The sequence below is a fragment of the Physeter macrocephalus genome, chromosome 15, assembly GCF_002837175.3.
Source record: "Physeter macrocephalus isolate SW-GA chromosome 15, ASM283717v5, whole genome shotgun sequence".
Lineage (NCBI taxonomy): Eukaryota > Metazoa > Chordata > Mammalia > Artiodactyla > Physeteridae > Physeter > Physeter macrocephalus.
Genome location: NC_041228.1, coordinates 68,395,395 through 68,415,992, shown reverse-complemented (window position 1 = coordinate 68,415,992; position 20,598 = coordinate 68,395,395). Strand labels below are relative to the sequence as shown.

General features: G+C 38.0%; 1 protein-coding gene and 1 pseudogene across 1 annotated transcript; one reads left to right on the top strand and one right to left on the bottom strand.

Annotated features, from left to right (window-relative positions):
• Nucleotides 1-727: 727 nt before the first annotated feature.
• COPS5 (COP9 signalosome subunit 5) lies at nucleotides 728-17,749 on the bottom strand. Its single transcript, XM_007130870.3, has 8 exons — nucleotides 17,273-17,749; nucleotides 14,781-15,015; nucleotides 13,704-13,832; nucleotides 12,970-13,035; nucleotides 12,349-12,434; nucleotides 6,642-6,753; nucleotides 2,655-2,803; nucleotides 728-963 (listed from the first exon to the last, which is right to left on the bottom strand). The coding sequence occupies exons 1-8, from the start codon at nucleotides 17,413-17,415 to the stop codon at nucleotides 879-881; spliced, it is 1,005 nt and encodes a 334-aa protein (XP_007130932.1). The 5' UTR covers nucleotides 17,416-17,749; the 3' UTR covers nucleotides 728-878.
• On the top strand, nucleotides 17,544-19,989 carry LOC102985252 (eukaryotic translation initiation factor 4 gamma 2-like; annotated as a pseudogene).
• The last annotated feature ends 609 nt before the right edge of the window (nucleotides 19,990-20,598 follow it).

Here is a 20,598-nt window from a genome sequence, read left to right as displayed (position 1 = left end):
CTCAGATCTAAATGAATCTCAGTTCTTGAAGGTTCCAGGTTCTTGCTCTCTGCCCTCAGGCCTTCCACATATCGCTGTACTCTTTCTTTGCTTGTAAAAGTAATAGCTTCTCTTACGCTTTTTCTGGCTAGTCCTCCTATCTTTCAAATTTCAGCTTAACGTCAGGTCACTTGCTTCAGGAAGCCTACCTGGGTTAATTCCTCTCTGGGGTAAGTGTTCCTCCTGAGAGTTCCCCAGCACACTTTATTTCTCCCTTCACAGCAGTATACTTAGGTTCTTGTTAACTTAGCCACCACTGGAAGTTCTGTGAGGACAGTGGCCAGGTCTACCTTGTTCAGAATATCTCCAGAGAGTAAAACCGGGCCTGGTAAGGCACTTGGTGAATATTTGAATGACTAGATACCTGTGCTAGGCTCTGTCTCAAATTTAAGTTATGTGATTTTCAGGAAAATAATTTATGGTGTGACAGTGTTTCACAGGAGCATAAAAATGTTACATTAAATTGTATTTTTACTAACAGACTATCAAAAGAAGGTTTAGGCAAATTGAAAAGTGGCTCTGATAATATGGCAGTGAAATGCTGCAATCTTTTGACTAATTTAGATAGGCAAGACTTTAAAAAACAGAAAGGTTCTAACAATATTTCTTTCCCTCATATTTAAGAACATTAAAGGATACTAGAAAAATAATGTAACTCTCCCACAAAACAATGAAAGAACAATTTTATTTTAAAGAATTTTATTATAGGATGTTAATATTTAGGATACTTCAGAGCACCTTATTCCTCTAATCAGATTTTTGGTAACTGGTTTCAAAGTGTTACTTGAGTATTTTTCTCATACTGGCTTTCAGGCAAAAGTACTACACTTAGTGATTTTTTAAGAGATGTTAATTTGATTAAACAGTTTATCCTTAATAACCTGAGACATCAATCCATGGATAGCTTCTATGGTAGTTTTACAGCTGGAAAGAAAAAAACACATCACATAATGTCACAAGAACTGAGAACTATTTCAAACATGCAAATCCCCCCTCCCCCATTTCCATCCTTGCATCCAAATAATGATCTTTGGTCCTATTCATACTCTGCAAAATATACTATACCAATTTATAGTTTACTCTTTAGAGTATACTATAGTGATTTTTTGCCTTCTGCATGTCTTTTGATCATTTCACTACTTACTAACACCTTCCCAAGAGAATGACAATGTAAAATTTGATATAATTCATAACAGTTAATTTTGTTATTTGTCAGAAGGTTTGGGAAAAGTTCTGTTTTAGAAGGTTACCGAAGTTATTTATAATTCAGAATTACAGATTGATTCCAGTGTTACATTAAAATCTGCTATTCCTTGTTGTTCATTACTTAGAATAATTTTTAAAAATGATTTTAATGAATCTTATGCTTTTTTTCCTGAAATAATCACAAACATCCTTCAAACAGTTCAAAGCCAAAGTTAGGTTAGTGGGTGAAGGACTTAGATTTTAAAATTGATAAAAAAAACAAAAACAAAAAAACACGATAAAAACCCACCAAAATTCAGGAGATGCAATTCTTGTAAAGTTACCCCCAGAAGAAAAATTTTCTACTTTTGTACTACTACTTTTCTCCTTCCTACTTTTCTTCTTATATAACTACATTCCCACAGTGAAATTTTTGCTTCATAAGAAATCGAGATGTAATTGCAGATAAAATTAGACACTAAAAAGTCAGACACATGTAAAGACAGATGAGCACAATGACATACTCAGAGCAAGTATCAAAAGTAAGACCTAATGCCAAAGAAAAATGTAATTTTTATCCAGGCTACTACCTCTATACCTTTTAAAAACCCATGGAGAAGAAGGGAATGAGATCATTCTAACCCAAGATGGCTTCTACTCCTAATACACTTTGCACCCTCACTTCTCTCTTTTCTTTCCTATCAACTAGTTCAGTTTTTCTTAAAATGGATACCAAAGTATTGGTTTATATAGATGTCAACATAGTCTTCCTTTCCTCTCTACCCCTAATTATCACATTAAAATTCAAATTTTTGTGAAAGTAAATGTTATTTAGTAGTCTTCCCAATCCTGTATGCATCTGAAGGACCACATAATTATTTCATAAGTTATCAGAGAACATATCCCAACTTTGTTCCTAACAAATTCTTGTAGTGAAATTTGGGATACTAAATTACTGTATAAAGGATTATTTAAGAAAAATGAGAGAGATACAATCACTTCTCTGATATTTAGGGGTTTAAAACTTTATAAAAATTTGAAATTTGATAAACTTAAATCCTAATTTAATCCTCAGATGATGATTAGGTTAGAATAGCTGAGGACAACCTTTTGCAAGGTTTTGTTTTTGTTTTTGTTTAAAGATCCAACAATGGATTGGTTTTCTTTCTTACACTTTCTAGCTGAACCTGGAAAAGGTGACTGCGAGTTTTTCATAACATTACCTAGACCCTTAAAAGCCTTTAATGTACCTACTGTCTCCTAAATTTTCAAAGTCAAAACCTGCATTTGACAACTCTTAAAGGTCCAAATAAGTTAATATTCAGGTACCACTGTAAGTTATAAGTTTAACCGTAAGGAATTTGAATCCTGTTATTTGCAAATCTTGAAAGAAAAAAAGTTAGGGGTAGGAATAGATTTGCTTAACTTACCTGTCTCGTGTAGCTTTGGCAAGTTTGTCTTCTGACTTTCGGTCATGTGTTTCTAGACCCAACATGAAACTCCCTCGTCCCAGCTGGGCTTCTGACTGTTCTAATTTTTCAGACAAATCAAAGACCTGACCGGTGGTATAGTCTGCATTCTGTGGGGAAAATGATATTGTGTCAATATATGATACTAGTCTATCATTAAAAAGGTATGTAAATTTTCTTCTATATAGAACATTTCATTTACAAATAATTCCACTATGAAATCTAAGTGGATAGTCAGTGAAGGAAGAAGTCAAATTATACTTGCAAAAACTGATTCCAAAGCTCAAGCAGTTCAAGTGTAGAGTTCTTCACCTTTTATAATTTCAAGATTAAATTTGGAATTGTTCTTTTCGACTGCTTAAATCTAATATTTGTTATTATGAGAGGCTTTGAAGTACACAGATCTGAGTCCAGGTTCTGGCCCTGCTGCAGACTACCTGAGAGGCCTTGGGAAAACTCCTTTACTTTTCTGTGCCTTCAAGTCTTCCTGTGAAAATGGGGGAGGAAGGTGATAATTTCTACCTTAAAGATATGCGAAGTGATGTATATAAAGCTCATAGGGGGGCTTCCCTGGTGGCGCAGTGGTTGAGAATCCGCCTGTCGATGCAGGGTACACGGGTTCATGCCCCGGTCTGGGAAAATCCCACATGCCGCGGAGCGGCTAGGCCCGTGAGCCATGGCCGCTGAGCCTGCGCGTCCGGACCCTGTGCTCCGCAACTGGAGAGGCCATAACAGTGAGAGGCCCGCGTACCACAAAAAAAAAAAAAAAAAAAAAAAAGCTCATAGGACTGTCGACGACACCTGGTAAAGCCTTAATAATTGTTAACTAATTTTGTTACTTTTTCATGTTGAACTTACAGAATTAGTATTTATGACAATATTTTTAAAATTACATTTGTTTTAGCTTTTCTGATTATAAAATTAATAGTTATACAGAAAATGTGGAAAATGTAGAACAGTATAAAAAAAAAATGTAAATACCTACAATCCCTCCACCTAGCTATAGCCATAGTTCTATTTTAGAGTATTGTTGTATATTCACAGGGACACCCACATTTGGTAAGCTGAAATATTATATATGCTGTTAATATTTCATACATTTTAAAAACAAAAAAATTAATAATTACATATGTACACTTAACTGTAATATTTAAAAAAAATATTTTACTGGAATATTTTTATTTTATTCTATTTGCTCAGTCTGTAAAATAGTGTATAGGAAATACAGTTCAATCACAAGACATTTAAAAACATTATTTGCTGTCATCATAGTTACTACAAAGAGCCCTTTAAAATGCTACCAGCTTTCCAATGATTTTACAAACTTATGATATTTTTTAAAAGATGCAATTATATTCACTTTTCTGGATCTAAATGGTTTAGGTCACCAATACATTCTCCCCCACAGATTTGGAGAAAACACTAATGTTTGTAGACCATGTCATGTTTGGAAGATTTAGCTCAAGCCATTAAAATGTAGGATGGCAGAAAGAGTTATACTATTAAAATGAAAAATTAAATCACTTACATTTCAAACACACAGAGAAATAATATAAATCAGAAAATTATTTTTTTCTTGTAGCTTTTAGATTACAGGCTTTAGCTGGGGAAAGAGATGAACATATATTTATATATTTTTTCTTAGAATGCTTAGTAATGCAATGTACTAGGTATAAAACTACAAAAAAGGAGGAAATATAATTTAACCTTTTCTTGATTATTAATGTCCTTAATATACGCAGTTCTGGAATACAGGGACAGCCACAGGCTGAGTAAGTAGGATTGTATGCTTTTTTTTTTTTTAAATAAATTTATTTATTTTTGGCTGCACTGGGTCTTTGTTGCTGCCCATGGGCTTTCTCTAGTTGCAGCAAGCGGGGGCTACTCTTTTTTTTTTTTTTTTTTTTTTTTGCGGTGCGCGGGCCCTTCCCCGTTGTGGCCTCTCCCATTGCGGAGGGCTCCTCTTTTTTTTTTTTTTTTTTTTTTTTTTGCGGTACGCGGGCCTCTCACCGTTGTGGCCTCTCCCATTGCGGAGTACAGGCTTCGGACGCGCAGGCTCAGGGGCATGGCGCACGGGAAAACTACAAAAAAGGAGGAAATATAATTTAACCTTTTCTTGATTATTAATGTCCTTAATATATGCAGTTCTGGAATACAGGGACAGCCATAGGCTGAGTAAGTAGGATTGTATGCTTTTTCGGGGGCTACTCTTCGTTGCGGTGCATGGGCTTCTCATTGCAGTGGCTTCTGTTGTTGCGGAACGCGGGCTTTAGGTGTGCGGGCTTCAGTAGTTGTGGCACGCAGCCTCAGTAGTTGTAGTGCACGGGCTTAGTTGCTCTGCGGCATGTGGGATCTTCCTGGACCAGGGCTCCAACCCGTGTCCCCTGCATTGGCAGGCGGATTCTTAACCACTGTGCCACTAGGGAAGCCCAGAGCTGTATGCTTTTATACAAAGGTTCAGACAGCTCCAGTCTTACTGTTTCCTCCCCTTGCCATCATGTGTCACTTCTGGCTGCTATTAGTATACTTGCCTCTAAGGAAACACCACACATGGGGCATTTAGCCATGCCTGGTACATAGGAAGCATTTAATAAATGTTTGCTATTATGATCACTCTCTTTCCTTCTAATTTGCTATTTCTGACCACTGAGGATAAGAAATAACAGAAAGCTTGTCAGAATTATATTTAAAACCATAGTAAATATGCTCAAGTGAGGTCTTTTCCCATGAATACAATGAATCAAACAAACAATAATTTATTGAGGCTTTACTATATGCCTAGTACTTTGCTAATTACTTTATATATAAAATATTTCATATAATCTCAGTGTACTTAACAATGTGGGTACTATTCTCATTAGATTAGAAAAGCTTAGTCACATTAAATAATGTTGTGAAGGTCACACACAGCTAGTAAAGTGGCAGAGCTGTCTCTGAACTGAGTTTATTTTATTCCAAATTTTGTGGTTCTAACCACTATGTTATACTGTGCTATATGAAGTAGCTTACTTAAAAAAAAAGGTAAAAAAAAACAAAACTGTTCCTTACTAAGCTCTAGATAGAAATTTGTTAAACAAATATTCTTCTAAATGTTAGATTTTAATGATATATTCACGACTTTTTTTTTTCTGCTTAGCGTCTGCTGCTTTAAGGTAGTGATATTCTGATTTCCTTCTGAGGACATTCTTAGTCCACATGCTCCTGAGAGTTTCTTCTACCCCAGCCCAGCAGTAAAGCACTTACCCTGGCCCATGAACTCATGGTGTTCATGCCCTTCACCCAGAGCAGGTTTAAGGATGGGCATGTGACCTACAAAACTCCAGACACAATGAGGCTTTGCCTGGGAATATGCGGGGATGTGTGTGTATCTTGGTCTTTTCTTTTCAATGTGAAACTGAGAGTCTGGGAGATCTAAGCTAATGCTGCCATCTTGGTTTCACATGAAGTCTGAAACTGAAGCCAACTGACTGGAAATCAAAGCTGAGAGAGGAAGACCAAGACCTCATAATATTGTCTGAATGCAAATTTAGGCTGTGCGTGAAGTAAGCCCTACTTCTGGACTTTGCAGTTTACATGATTCTCTTTTTTGTTTAAGCCAGCTTGGTTGGGTCTCCTGTCACTTGTAACCAGAGTCCTACTTGAAACACACAACAAAAAACTGTATTTGTATTTTTCTCTCTGTAAGTCTGTTTAAGGAAGGGGGAGACCTCACCCTCATCTGGCCACTATATTTGTATATATATTAGGCTTAGTCTCAATGGTACACGACACAGATCTTGGCTTGCCCTAGTATCCCAATCCACCTCTGGTCATGCAGAATCTGCCCCCAGGCCTAATATCTTGGCCAAGTCAGATATAGCATTTCCATGAAAAAGAGTTTCAGATATTAAACAACTTATGTAGATTGATAAAAAATTCAAACACATCCCTTGCAAGTATAGTACTTACAGTAAGCAAGCTAGAGGAACTCAGCGTATTCACCCAGTATTTATTCCACAAAAGCTCAAGCAATTTGCGATCCAAAGAGGATTTGAAATATGAGACTTCTAAGGCATAATATCTATGAAACAAAAGCACAAATCTAGTGAGTAAAAAAAATTCAACCACATCATATAAAGGTTATGGCCAAATTTAAGTGAATTACATTTTTTTTTTTTTTTTTTTTTTTTTTTTTGCAGTACGCGGGCCTCTCAGTGTTGTGGCCTCTCCCGTTGCGGAGCACAGGCTCCGGAGCGCAGGCTCAGCGGCCATGGCTCACGGGCCTAGCCGCTCCACGGCACGTGGGATCTTCCCAGACTGGGGCATGAACCTGTGTCCCCTGCATTGGCAGGCGGACTCTCAACCACTGTGCCACCAGGGAAGCCCCTGAATTACATTTTATATCCAAATAGTCATATTGTAATTTTTAGTCTAATAGAATAACAGGTAAACATGGTTTCCTTACTCTTCAGGGGTATGGTTTCAAATCTGTTAACTAAACATTGTTGTGTTATATTTCTCCCCTCTGTAGAGCCCAGAAATTCCCAAGAAATTATCAAGAACTAATCAAAACTTCTGAATGACATATGTTTATCCATGTCATTGAGTTCATAAATTCCAGCCAACAGCACACAAACTTAATGAACTACCTCTCTAGGGTCAACTATAACTTTTGTTAGGCTTTTAAAAATATCAAAAATATGTAACTGATTCACTATGCTGTACACCTGAAACTAACACAACATTGTAAATCAACTATACTCCAATAAAAGCTAAAAAACAAAAACAAACGAAAAACGCCTGAAAATGTCATGTGGACTCCCCATTCCTCCCTTTTTAATCCCCTAATAAGGACCTACTGCTTTTTGGAAAAGCAAACTTTAAGGTAGGTCCTTTAAACCACATAAAAGAATTACTGCTGCTTCCAAAGGTGCCTAATTTATAATCAGGGATAGCAAGGAAAATTTGGTTAAATGTCTGAAACATATATATTTTTTTAAAGTAATAAATATTTAAATATCTCAGGGGCTTCCCTGGTGGCGCAGTGGTTGAGAATCAGCCTGCCGGTGCAGGGGACATGGGTTCGATCCCTGGTCCAGGAAGATCCCACACGCCACAGAGCAACTAAGCCCGTGTGCCACAACTACTGAGCCTGTGCTCTAGAGCCCGAGAGCCACAACTACTGAAGCCTGCGTGCCTAGAGCCTGTGCTCTGCAACAAGAGAAGCCACTGCAACGAGAAGCCCACGCACCTCAATGAAGAGTAGCCCCCGCTCGCTGCAACTAGAGAAAGCTCGCGCACAGCAACAAAGACCCAAGGCAGCCAAAAATAAATAAAATAAAATAAATTTATAAAAAATAAATAAAAATAATAAATATCTCACTATGTTCTGTACATCAGTGGATACAAAGAAACACAAGGGACTTGCTTACCTTAAGGAGCTTACCATTTTTATGGGAAATATGGAGTGAATCCACAAAATGTTAAATATATAATGATATATGTTGAATAACAATAAGTGGTGCTATGGTGCATATTTAAAATTAATCACCTGCCAATTGAATGTTAGAGATAATGAGTACTTAGTATAGACAGAACTGCCTGAGAAGCCCCAGGGTAAAGGCAGAATTTAGAGTAGCCCTTACACGAGTCTATAGTGTGGATATGTTGAGAACGAGGAGGTAGTATTAGGCAGAGAGCACTGACTCACAAAAAGGAAAGTCATGGAGGGAATAATAAGTTAATCAGTTTGCCTGGACAGTTTAGCAGGAGCAGAAGAATTATGTGAAGGGAAACCTAGAAAGCTATGTTGGGGTCTAGCTGGCAGAGGACATTACATAAAAGGCTAAGAAATGATCTTCTAGGTACTTGGGACTCATAGAAGGTGTTTGAGCATATCAATGATATAGCCAAAGAGGTGGTTTAGAAAGCTGGCTGTGGTAAGATGTGTTAGAGGAGACAAACTGGAGGCAGGGATACCACAAAGGATGCCACTGCAGCGTGTCAGATGTGAGGAGATAAAGGCTCACACTCAGGTTGGGTGGTGTAAAAGATAAGCACACATGGATACAATAAAAAATTCTTGTTCATTCAATTCAGTAGTGAAGAAATAAAAAAAGAGTAAGAATTTAAAGATAATTCTAAGTAAAGGCTTGTTCAAGATTAAGATATCCATGCATATGTGTATATGAAAGGGACACAGCTATAGTGAAATTTGGAAGTGGAATAGTGTATTTCTTGAGCACTTATTATGTCCTGGTGCTTTACATACATTTTCATTTAATCTTTCCTACAACCATACAAGGAAAGATTTATTATTCCCATTCTACAGACAAAGAAACAACTCTAGAGAGTAAAGACCTTGTTCAAAGCCACAGAGTTAGAAAGTAGCAGCAAGAGGATATGGTAAGTTATGTCTATTATCAAAACCTCACGGTCTTAATTGTTATATCCAGAGTGTAGACATTTAAGACATTGTTTAAGAAGTGAGGCCCTGGGAGTTGAGGGGGTTAGGTATGGGGAGAGGAGGCAGGGGCTCAAGTGAAAAGGTCAGCTTTAGAAAGGAGGGGTTGTACCTCTGATACTTTAGGGAAAAAGACATGAGAGGATGAGCACAGCAACAGATATTTAGATTTATAAAGGATGGAAAATAAAGGAACTCAAACTTGAGGGTCTAGAATAGACTTTTATGTTTTAAAATATATGGACCACCTTAATGTTATTACTGTTTTAATTCCGTAGGTTGATGCAATGAAACTTTTTGGTCTACCATGTAGTGATTAGCTGCAAATCTCAGTAGCAGAGTTGAAAACAAGGAGAATATTCAAAATTATTCGTGGAGCTAAATCCTCATCTTCTGTATGGGAAGTCAGTAATAGATACTGCCTAGAACTGAAAATCAAGAAGTAGCACTATCAGCATGCTGTTTGAAGATACGGGGGTAAATACTTAAACAGAATAACTACAATAGTTTAAGTGACTGCCCCTGGGAGATGCGAAAGGGAATGGTACAAGATTGTTTATTTTATAATAAATTTCATAGAACGATTTGACTCTTTAAACTATGTGCCTGTATAACACTGATAACATACAAGCTAATTTAAAAAACCCTTTGTGTCCTATTTTTACTAAGCCTCTTCAAAGTTAAATATATTTAGTATCTATATTAGATTCTATGTTTAAAACAAACTTTGGATTATGATCTAGAATTTAAGATAGAAAAGATCAATATAAACTACAAATAATAGCTCATTGTCAAATAATTTAGGAAATGGATATATAACGAGCCTGTACAAAACTCCTGCTCTTTCAGCTTGGCACTATATTTCATTAACGATTTGAAATAAAAATAAATTAAGCAACTTATTTGCCCTATGAAAAAGGTTTACTCTTTATTTAGGAACTGATCCTAAGTAAGAGAGTATCTTTGAATATCCTAGTAATTCCAGGTTCAAAATTCTACACTCTAGCAGTGCAGGTAGCTAGAATGCAGCAACTCCTCTTTGATAGGCTCATATTTCAGAAAAACAGGACATGCAGATTTGTTTGGATACAGAAAGCACAGACTGCTTCAGTCTTTTTTTGTTTCAAAAGCTGCTGCTGGTGGTGAAAGAAGTAGAGCAGGTATTAAAGGTGTAAGCTTTTGATAATGGTGTTTCCATGCTTAGGAGCAATTCTCTCAAACAAGAATGGTTTAAGTTCTTTTCAGTAGAGCAAATTAAGTGATTTAATTCCAAACCTCTAATTGAAAAATAAAGTAGAATCTTTTTTTCCAGAAGTATGTCAGGGATGACTGAAAAACCAGATATATTTAAAAATTAAATTTTAGAAATTCTGTAATTTTCTAAGAATTTCTAAACACAAAAATAAGCAGTAGTAGCACATGGGTAGTTAAGGTATTCCTTGAAGTGGGATGGGAGGTTTGGAGAAAGGGACACTAGTAATCATTTAGGCAACATTTTTCTTTTTTTGGGGGGGGGTGCCCACCCTTCTATGTGCCATGTCCTATTTTAAATGTTAGGATACAGCAGTGAATTAATTCTACTCTCATGAAGTTCACATTCTAATGAGGTCAGTAACAACAAAACAAAAACATATAAGGTGGTGACAAGTGCTAAGAAGAAAAATAAAGCAGGGAAAGGTAACACCAAGTGACAAGAAGGTGCTAATTTAAATAGGGTGATCAATGAATAGTCTCTGTTAGGGTGACCCTTAAACAGACACTGGTTGACTGAAATAGTGAGTCACATGGAAATAAGGAAGAATGTTCCAGGCAGAGGGATTAGCAAGTGCAAAGGCCCTGAGGCAGGAGACTGCCTAGTACATCTGATAAACCATAATGAGGCCACTATAGCTGGAATGGAGAGAGCAAAGGCTCAGTGACAGGAAATGAGCTCAGAGAGATGGTAGGGGCCAGACTACATAGGGTTGTGTGGTCCACGGTAAGCACTATAGATCTTATTCTTAGTGAGACAGGAAGTTATTCTGAGAAGGAGGAACGTGATCTAAGTCACATTTTAATAGAATCTGTCTGGCTGACAAAAGACCTTTAAGGGGTGGGGTAAAGGTCAGAAGCAGGAAGACCACCTAGAAGGCTAGCTCCAGATGGCTGTGACTTGGATCAAGGTGATAGTAAGAGAGGTGGTAAGATACATTTAGAAGGTGGAGATAACTGTCTTCATTGGTTTAGCAGTTTAAAAAATTGAGATGTATTCAATAATTCACATACCACAAAATTCACTATTTTAAAGGAGTATACAATTAAGTAGTTTTTAGTATGGCTTCTTTAACTTTTGGAGTGAAACTGTTTGGGGAGAATTTTTGCTAAGTGGAAACTGGGTACATGAAGTATGCAGAAATGCTAGTATCAGGCTGGCCCTGAATACAGCTTCTCTCAACTGTTAAATTCATTAACGGGCCAAGTGTCTGGTACATTGATAAAGTGTTTATGTATGTGTGAAAGGTAAATAACATGTTAGATTAAAACAATTATTAATAAAAATTCAAACATCATCCTAAATTTGTATATTCTTACTATTATTTTAAAAGGTTATGAAATGCATTTCATCTGAACTTTTTTTCTTATCTATAAAATTAGGGGCTTGGCGCATAGCACAGGGAGATCACCTCTGTGCTTTGTGACCATGAGAGGGGTGGGATAGGGAGGGTGGGAGGGAGGGAGACGCAAGAGGGACGAGATATGGGAACATATGTATATGTATAACTGATTCACTTTGTTGTAAAGGAGAAACTAACACACTATTGTAAAACAGTTATACTCCAATAAAGATGTTAAAAAAAAAAAAATTAGGGGCTTGGTCTGAATGATCTCTAAGGTTTCTTATGATGATTTTGGCATCAGATACATTTAAAAATTTATTTATTTATTTATGGCTGTGTTGGGTCTTCGTTTCTGTGCGAAAGCTTTCTCTAGTTGTGGCAAGTGGGGGCCACTCTTCATTGCGGTGCATGGGCCTCTCACTATCGTGGCCTCTCTTGTTGCGGAGCACAGGCTCCAGACGCACAGGGTGGGTAATTGTGGCTCACAGGCCCAGTTGCTCCGCGGCATGCGGGATCTTCCCAGACCAGGGCTCGAACCCGTGTCCCCTGCACTGGCGGCAGATTCTCAACCACTGCGCCACTAGGGAAGCCCCAGATACATTTTTAAATTACTTACTGTTTGCAGTGTACACCAAAGTCTTCTATTTTATTAAGTGGGATAGTTTGGTACTCAGAAGGTCCTTCATCAGGAGGCTTGTAGCCCTAAACAAAAATGAAGAAAATAGAAGATTTAAACAAAACAAAACAGAGAAAAAACATGTTTTCTATGCAGCTTTCTATTTATAGAAACATTAATTTGGGGGAGCCAAATACTCCCAAAACATTAAGTATGTTGCTTATACCCTCCCTCAACCCCACTTGGTAGCTGAAGGCTGGATTTGGCTTATAGATTCATTTTTCTTGTCCTCAGGTGATACATACTTTTGCTCATATCTATTTCAGATTGCATGGAAGGAAGTAGATGGATTTAACTTGTTTCTCTAGTACCTGTCAGAATGCCATGGACATAGAAATACTTATTAACAAATGAAGACTGCTTTTCTAATAAAATTAACAATATGCAGCACAAGTGTATTGTTTTTTGCTAAGGGCAATTTGTGGTAGTTGGACTTCTAGTTTGTAAATATTGTTAAATTATTTTAGGACAGAATGAGATACTAACCATAACACATCTTTAAAAATAAATCAAATATTTAAAATTTAAAAAACTATAGGGACTTATAATTTTTAAAATTACCTTTGGGTATGTCCTAAAGGCTCCAAGATTCACTTTCCCTGCAGATATTGTTCTTGTTGGGTCAATCTACAAGAAAGATATATTTAATATCTGCTGATTATAAAATCACTATATACTTCTATTTGTTTAAACATAAGCCTAGAAATACATATGTACGTATAACACTATATGCACACACACATACATAATTAAAAATAATCATATAATAGGGAAAAAAATAACCAAATTGAAAAACCACAGAAGTTCAACAGAATGGTTAAGTATAGAAATCTCATCGTTAATTTAGAGATTAGATCTAGTTATTACATTATTTAAGAGTATTAATTGAAGATTTGCTCATCTCTTTTTTGAGTTTTTTTTTCTTTAACAGATGAACAATTTCTACCTTCCTCATAGTAACCTGGATTGCATCTAAAACACTGAGCAGTGCAAGAGCTGCTCTAGCAATTCCTGATTTAATCAATTCAGTCAACATTGACTGAATGCCTACTATGTGCAGGGAACTGAGACATAGATGCTGTGTACATCCATCATCTTACAGAGTGGGGGAAGAGATGCAGAGAGGTTAAGTAACTTGTTGAAAGTTCCAGCTACAAAGAAGTGGAATTAAGAGTCAAGCTTAGGCAGACTGACACCAGAGCCTTGCTCTTTACCACACTGTTTTTATTTCTCCGTATACTTGCTTTAGTAAATCTTCATGAAAATTAATTAAAACTGGTTGTAAAAATACTTACTACCACAGCTACAAATGGTTCCTGGAACTGCTGATTGAGCATCTGAGTACTAACATCAATCCCAGAAAGCCAGCAGCCATAGCCAGGGTGGCTATGATACCAACCAATTGCATTTTCAAGGCGGCCGACCTAACAAATGAAGAGGGCAAAAGAGCGTGAAGTTCCTGTTTAATCTTAGAGACACCTGTGATTTGTCTGTTTACATAGTCTTACAGTAATATAATAGTATGCAGAATAGTTAAAGCATATGCTGCTTTTAAATTAAAAAATATATATATTTTAGATAATACATGCCCAAGGCACAAAATTAATAAGATACCCGTACAATAAGGTTATTCAGTCTCCTTACCACCTCCTTCCCCTCAACCAGTTTCTCAGCCCAGATGTTACCACTGTAGGCAGCTGCTTACATACCTGTCTTCCAGAGCTATTCTTTGCATATAGAATATATAGTCTTTGCATTTATGTAGATTAATAACACACACAATGGCATACCATCTACAGTGTTCTACACTTTACTTTTTCACTCAACAAAACATTCTGGGGTTTGTTTCATATAAATAAATATATAGATAACTAGTTTTTATTTTTTTTTAAAGGCTGGCTAGCTGTTCATTGTATGGATATACCATAGTTTACTTAATCAGCTTGATATCCAGGTACATTTAGGTTGTTTCCAAATTTTTGGTTTTAAACACACACACACACATAATGAATGTGAGAATTTAAAAAAAAATTTTAAATTCAGATATAATCGACACGTATTAGTTCAGATGTACAACATAATGATTCGATATATGTACATACTGTGAAATGATCACCACAATAAGTGTAGTTAATATCCATCACCACACGCAGTTACAAATTTTTTTTTCTTGTGATGAGAATTTTTAAGATCTACCCTCCTGAGTGAAAATTTATTTTAAAAAATCCATGCTAATCTCATATACATTATATATAGTTGAGAATAACTTAAAATATAAACTTTAACGTAGAGAGAATAGTTTTAAATTTAGAAACTCAAAAGTAACTGTGAGACTCTTGTAGTTACCAAATTTTAAGGAAAAGCATTTTTACCTGTTTGGCATTTTCTATGTATGCGGCCATGTACTCATATGCAGCAGCCTGAGCATTTACTCGGGTTTCAGTGCCCTCTACAGGCAAAGCAAAACTGTCCATAATGATCATGGTTTCACCATCCACCTTTCCCAGCATCAAGCCCATCACTTCCAAGTTGCCTCCTGATCTGGCATGCATCACCATTTTCAGTAGAGCCAATGCTGAGATTTTGCAGTACTTAAAGTAATGGTGACTACAAAAGAAAGGCATGGTGTAATTAACTTTCTTATATAAGTACAATTTCAAGACAAGTTTTTGTGGAGATTAACAAATAAGTATCGAAGGAATTTATACTGATGGAATGGGGAGAAAGAGTGTAGAATGTGGGAAAGAAAAAGGAAGTAGAAAAGGACAGAGTTCTGGAAGGGGGATGGAAATGATAAACATGTCATAATCCTGCAAAGTACTTCCCACCGGGGGAAGGGAAAAGTATGAAATAGTTTTTAAATATGCTATTCAAGTAGAAAGGAGGGAATTACATGACCAGTTCAATAGACTTTTTCTCCATTACTTTTGGAATCAGCTAATCTCGGTTTCTGAATCTGGTTGGATGGCTGTGCTTCATTACTCTTGGGCCTAACCTTCTGGCCTAACAGTTAAGAATGTGGGCTCTGACATCCATCTGCCTAGGTTTGCATCCTTGCACTGCCATGTCCTAGCTGTGACCTTGAGACAACCACTTAACATCTGTGCCTGTTTTCATAGAGCTATTGTTAGGAGGAAATGGAGTAAATGAAATAACGTATATAAAGTGCTTATCTTAGTGTCTGACACATACTAAAACTTTTTAAGTGCGAGCTGTTATTAGCATTATTAACCAATCTTTTACAGTACTCTCAAAGAACAGTGTGTTGTAGGTTGTGGCTTCTCTCTGTGGTATTAGCCTCAAAATGCAAAATGTAGCCTTAATATCTTTAATTCTACTATGATGGCTATTTCAGTTTGTCATCTGTGGATGTGACCAAACTACTGTTGAATAAAATTACATTTCAGTCTCACTGATGCAGCTCAAGACAGCTAGGATGAATATAACTAGAGATACAATCACACAGTGAGGCAAGCTGATAGTTTCCAAATATTTAACAGGCTATGTCAACCTAAGTGCACAGCCTGCTATAGAAATAGCAGACAACCAGGCAAACTAACCAGTCTGTAAAGAGTGGTCAGTATCTTTTTAAGATGTCTGCCCACAGATTTCAATCACAGCTGAAAAATATGGAGACCTGGTCTTGGGAGTCAAGATATGAATTAAAATCTTCGCTCCTCTATCTACTGGGGAAAAAAAGACAGACACAGTTATTGTGCTTCTATTACATACATTCTAGACCTTTTTTTATACATGACCTCATCTAATCTTTATGACATAATTAACAGGTAGGTCTTATTTGTTTTACAGATTAAAAAAATGAAGATAAGTAAATTTTGTAGCGTCAATCAACTAATTAGTGACAGTTGTGAGATTTGATTTTAGGTCTGACTGTTGCTCACTTAAGAGTTCACTGCCTCAGTGTAATCATGAAATAAGTCATTTACTATATTTGCTTGTTTTCATATATGCAAAAAAGGAATAAAAATACAGTACTGGGTTGTCATGAAGATTTAATGACATGGAAATTCATAGCTCAATGCTCAGCCGTTAGTAAGTACTCAGTAAACGTTGCTGAATCCGAATACTGACAGTTAAAGCTTGCCTTGTAAAAAACTGAGACAGATGAAATATGTTTTTTTGTTGACCACTACTTTCCTGTCTATCCATTAGAGAGACTGTGCTCCTTTTACTCTCTTCCTAACAATATCTGCTCTCAGGAAAGGATAAATGCTGTGGGTAAAGAATCATCTACCTGTCATCACTCCCAGGGACACAGGAGTTTTGCTAAGGGGCAAAGAATCTTAAGGTCTTTTGATATAATTTCTAGCTTATGTGAACTGGTGGAGTAACATTTTGGGAGACTGACCAGGGCCTCGTTGTGTTTCTGAAATAATTACCAGCAATCAAAAAACAATTAGAGATCTAAAAGATTACGGGCTAAAAGATGGACCCTTGGGCTGTCTCAGTTTCTGAAGATAGCTGCAGTCTCCAGCCTGAGATCAGCGGAAGATCCCAACAAAGTATATATCGACACAGGGTTCAAGGCAGAGTGTGGAGCATATTGTGACAATACGGGTGTTGAGAAGTGAAAGCCCAAATCACCGCTTGTCGTTTTCCTCTTCCATTCTCCCAAGGCAAACGGGTTAGAGACAGAAAGGGGAATCAAGCAAGCCCCAGTGGAGGGTCTCAGGCTCTACTTGCGGGGATAAAAAGGCAAAGCAAAATTTCTCAGAAGCTTACTCTTTCTCCACCCTGCACAGGAAAAGACAAGCTCTCTATCCCCTCCAACTCCCACTCCCCCTGGGTCTCTTAAACTCCCGCCACCCCGCCCTCCCCTGCGTTTCGCCAGGGACCTCCTCACTCCTTAGTCCAGGGCTTCGCCGCCAGAATTTCTTGCTGCTGTTTCTTGTCGTATTTGTAGATTTCATCGATACTCTGGGCTTCCTGCATGTTGTTGGCTAATTCCCACGTTTTCTGGGCCATACCACTCCCGGAAGCCGCCATCGCCGAGGAATCGGAGAAGCTGTTGCCTCCACAATCTAGACGCAACTTTACCTCGCTGGGTTTCCGGTTGTGGGCTCCGGACCCGCCCCAGTACAGGTGCAAACCCTTACTAGACTCTCGAGGCCGCCATGACACCTAGCACCGGAGGTGAAGTTGGTACGGACCATTCGGGAATGGCGGGGGTCCTTCGAGAACGCGACGGTATAAACAGCAGTTACGCAATAGTAGAGACAGAAGAATCTTCTTATGGCTGAAATGAGAACGCATGATCTTGGAAAATTGTACGTGTGAATTAGGACAAAAACGGTGATTACGCAGGGAATGGTATAGCCTTCCGCACCGGAAGAAGGGCATGTAACGTTATGCCAGAAACTGGAATTCGTTCGGACTGCGCAGGCTCGGCTTCCGCCATGTTAAAAATGGGTGGATCCTTAAGCTGGGATGGGCGAGAGAAGCCTTTTTGTGTGGGTGTATGTACTTTAAAGGAAATAAGTTTGTTGAAAGACTTAGAAAAAATAAAGGATGTCTGTGAGAAAACTGACATGTAAGTGGTCCTGAATGCTGATTTTGAGAGAATAACACGTGAATCACTGCACATGAGTAAAATCCTGCGGGCGCGTGCTGGCCGGGCCCTAGACTACTCTAGAGGAGCGTCCTCTAGCGTTCGGAGGGGGCTGTGGAAACTGGTGGATCGCTGCGGTCATGTCGGTTGGCGCTTTTGTAAAAAGTAACATCTATGCGAGCTGTTGGTGTACTGAAAGTGTCCGGTACCTAGTTCTTACAGTAGTTTACAATTTAATGCACTGCTCTGTGGAACCACCTGTGTCCCCGAGGCCGGATTAGTCTACGGGGACTATTTGTTGTCATCCAAGAGTTAATACACTGTTTAACTGTTTCATTTATTTGCTGCTTTTTGGTATTCTTCCTCTCCTGCTTTCCCCCACTCCACACTAGATTCCAAGCTCCATATCACAGGAACCAGGTCTCTTATCCCTTGTTTTATCCGTAACACCTACCATAGATGTTCAGTAATGTTTTGGCTGGGAAAAAAGAGGAAAAAAAGCATCACAGTTCACCTCTCCAGCTTCATCCTTCTTTAGTTACCCTGACACTTTGCATAAGTGGTCAGCATTGCCTGAAGTGCTCTCCCCTTGCTTTTCTGACTGGGAGCTCATATTAATATTTAAAAACATAGCTCAGCGATCTCTACCATGCCGTCTTTCTTGACTTCCTTCTCTCTCCATTAATCTTCCTTCCACGGTGTCTCTAAGAATGTCTGTAGGTGCTTCTGTAACTGTTACATTGCATTGAAATAATGTATTTGTTTACTTGTAAGTTTTTTTTTCACTGTAAGCTTCAGAGTGCAGGGCAGTCCGCTCTGAGTTGTATCCTCTACTCCTAGAAAGGTGTGTGACATTTAGTTAAGACAAAAGCATTAGAATTATGGAGTCCACACCCCCGCCTGAGGTTTTTGACATTAACGTCCATTTGAAGATAATTTGTCTTTCAAACCCTCATACAAAGTATTTTTCCTCTCTTCTTACGTTGTCTTCAGCAGTTAGCTAACTTACAAGATCAAGAATGGTTAACAGAGCTTTTCCAACAAAACAAGGTCAATATGCAGAAAATGCTCCCAGAAATTGATCAGAATAAGGACCGCATGTTGGAGATCTTGGAAGGAAAGGGACTGAGTTTCTTATTCCCACTCCTCAAGTTGGAGAAGGAACTGTTAAAGCAAATAAAGTTGGATCCGTCCCCTCAAACCATATTTAAGTGGATTAAAGACAACATGTCTTCCAAACTTAATGTAGATAAAAGATCTGTGAACATCTTAATGCCTAGCATCTTACATTTCTAGTGAAGTAAACCCACCCAGTGATGAAACAGAGTCTTCCTCTGCTCCTTCCAAAGAACAGAGCAGGAAAAACAACTGCGTCTTTCCTTCAAGCCAGTAATGCAGAAATTTCTTCATGATCACTTTGAGCTACAAATCACTGCCCTCTATGCTCTTCAGGTGCACTGCTACAAGAGCAACTTCCCGAAAGGCATGTTACTCCGCTTTTTTTTCACTTCTATGACATGGAAATTATTATTATTATTATTATTATTATTTTTGCGGTACGCGGGCCTCTCACTGCCGTGGCCTCTCCCGTTGCGGAGCGCAGGCTCCGGATAAGGAGGCTCAGCGGCCATGGCTCACGGGCCCAGCTGCTCCGCGACATGTGGGATCCTCCCGGACCGGGACACGAACCCGCGTCCCCTGCATTGGCAGGCGGACTCTCAACCACTGCGCCACCAGGTAAGCCTGACATGGAAATTATTGAAGGAGAAGCTTTCTTGGCTTGGAAAGAAGATATAACCCAAGAGTTTACAGGGAAAGGCAAGGCTTTGTTCCAGGTGAGTCAGTGGCTAACCTGGCTAGAAACTGCTGAAGAAGAAGAATCAGAGGAAGAAGCTGACTAAAAGAACCAGCCAAAGCCTTAAGCTGTGCAAAACATACTGTTGCTATGATGTAACTGCACTTGACCTAACCACTGTGAAAATTCATTCCACTGTAATGTTTTCACAATATTTAAAGCACGTCAGTTAGTATTTCCTTCTGCATAAGGTTTTTTTGTAGTGTAATGTCTTAATCATAGTCTACCATCAAATATTTTAGGAGTATCGTTAATGTTTAGATAGTATATTAGCAGCATGCAGTAATTACATCGTAATTTCTCAGGCAGAGGCAGTCTATTGCAAGGACCTTCTTTGCTGCCAGTTATCATAGGCTGTTTTAAGTTAGAAAACTGAATAGCAACACTGAATACTGTAGAAATGCACTTTGCTCAGTAATACTTGAGTTGTTGCAATATTTGATTATCCATTTGGTTGTTACAGAAAAATTCTTAACTGTAATTGATGGTTGCTGCCGTAATAGTATATTGCCTGTATTTCTACCTTTAGTGATGGGCTTTATGTGCTAGATTTTAATAACCTTGAGCCTGGGCAAGTGCACAAGTCTTTTTAAAAGAAACATGGTTTACTTGCACAAAACTGATCAGTTTTGAGAGATCGTAAATGCCCTTGAAGTGGTCTTTGTGGGTATGAAATGAATTATGAGAATTTGAATTGGTCCCTCTTATTATAGTATTGAAATTAAGTCTACTTAATTTATCAAGTCATGTTCATGCCCTGATTTTA

Coding starts and splice junctions, on each gene's coding strand:
- COPS5 (XM_007130870.3), bottom strand. CDS start 17,415: ATGGCGGCTTCCGGGAGTGGTATGGCCCAGAAAACGTGGGAATTAGCC. Junction 15,016..17,272: donor GCGAAGCCCTGGACTAAGGA/GTGAGGAGGTCC, acceptor TTTCTTTTGTAG/TCACCATTACTTTAAGTACT. Junction 6,754..12,348: donor TTTGGTGTACACTGCAAACA/GTAAGTAATTTA, acceptor TTTGTTTCATAG/ATATTATGCCTTAGAAGTCT.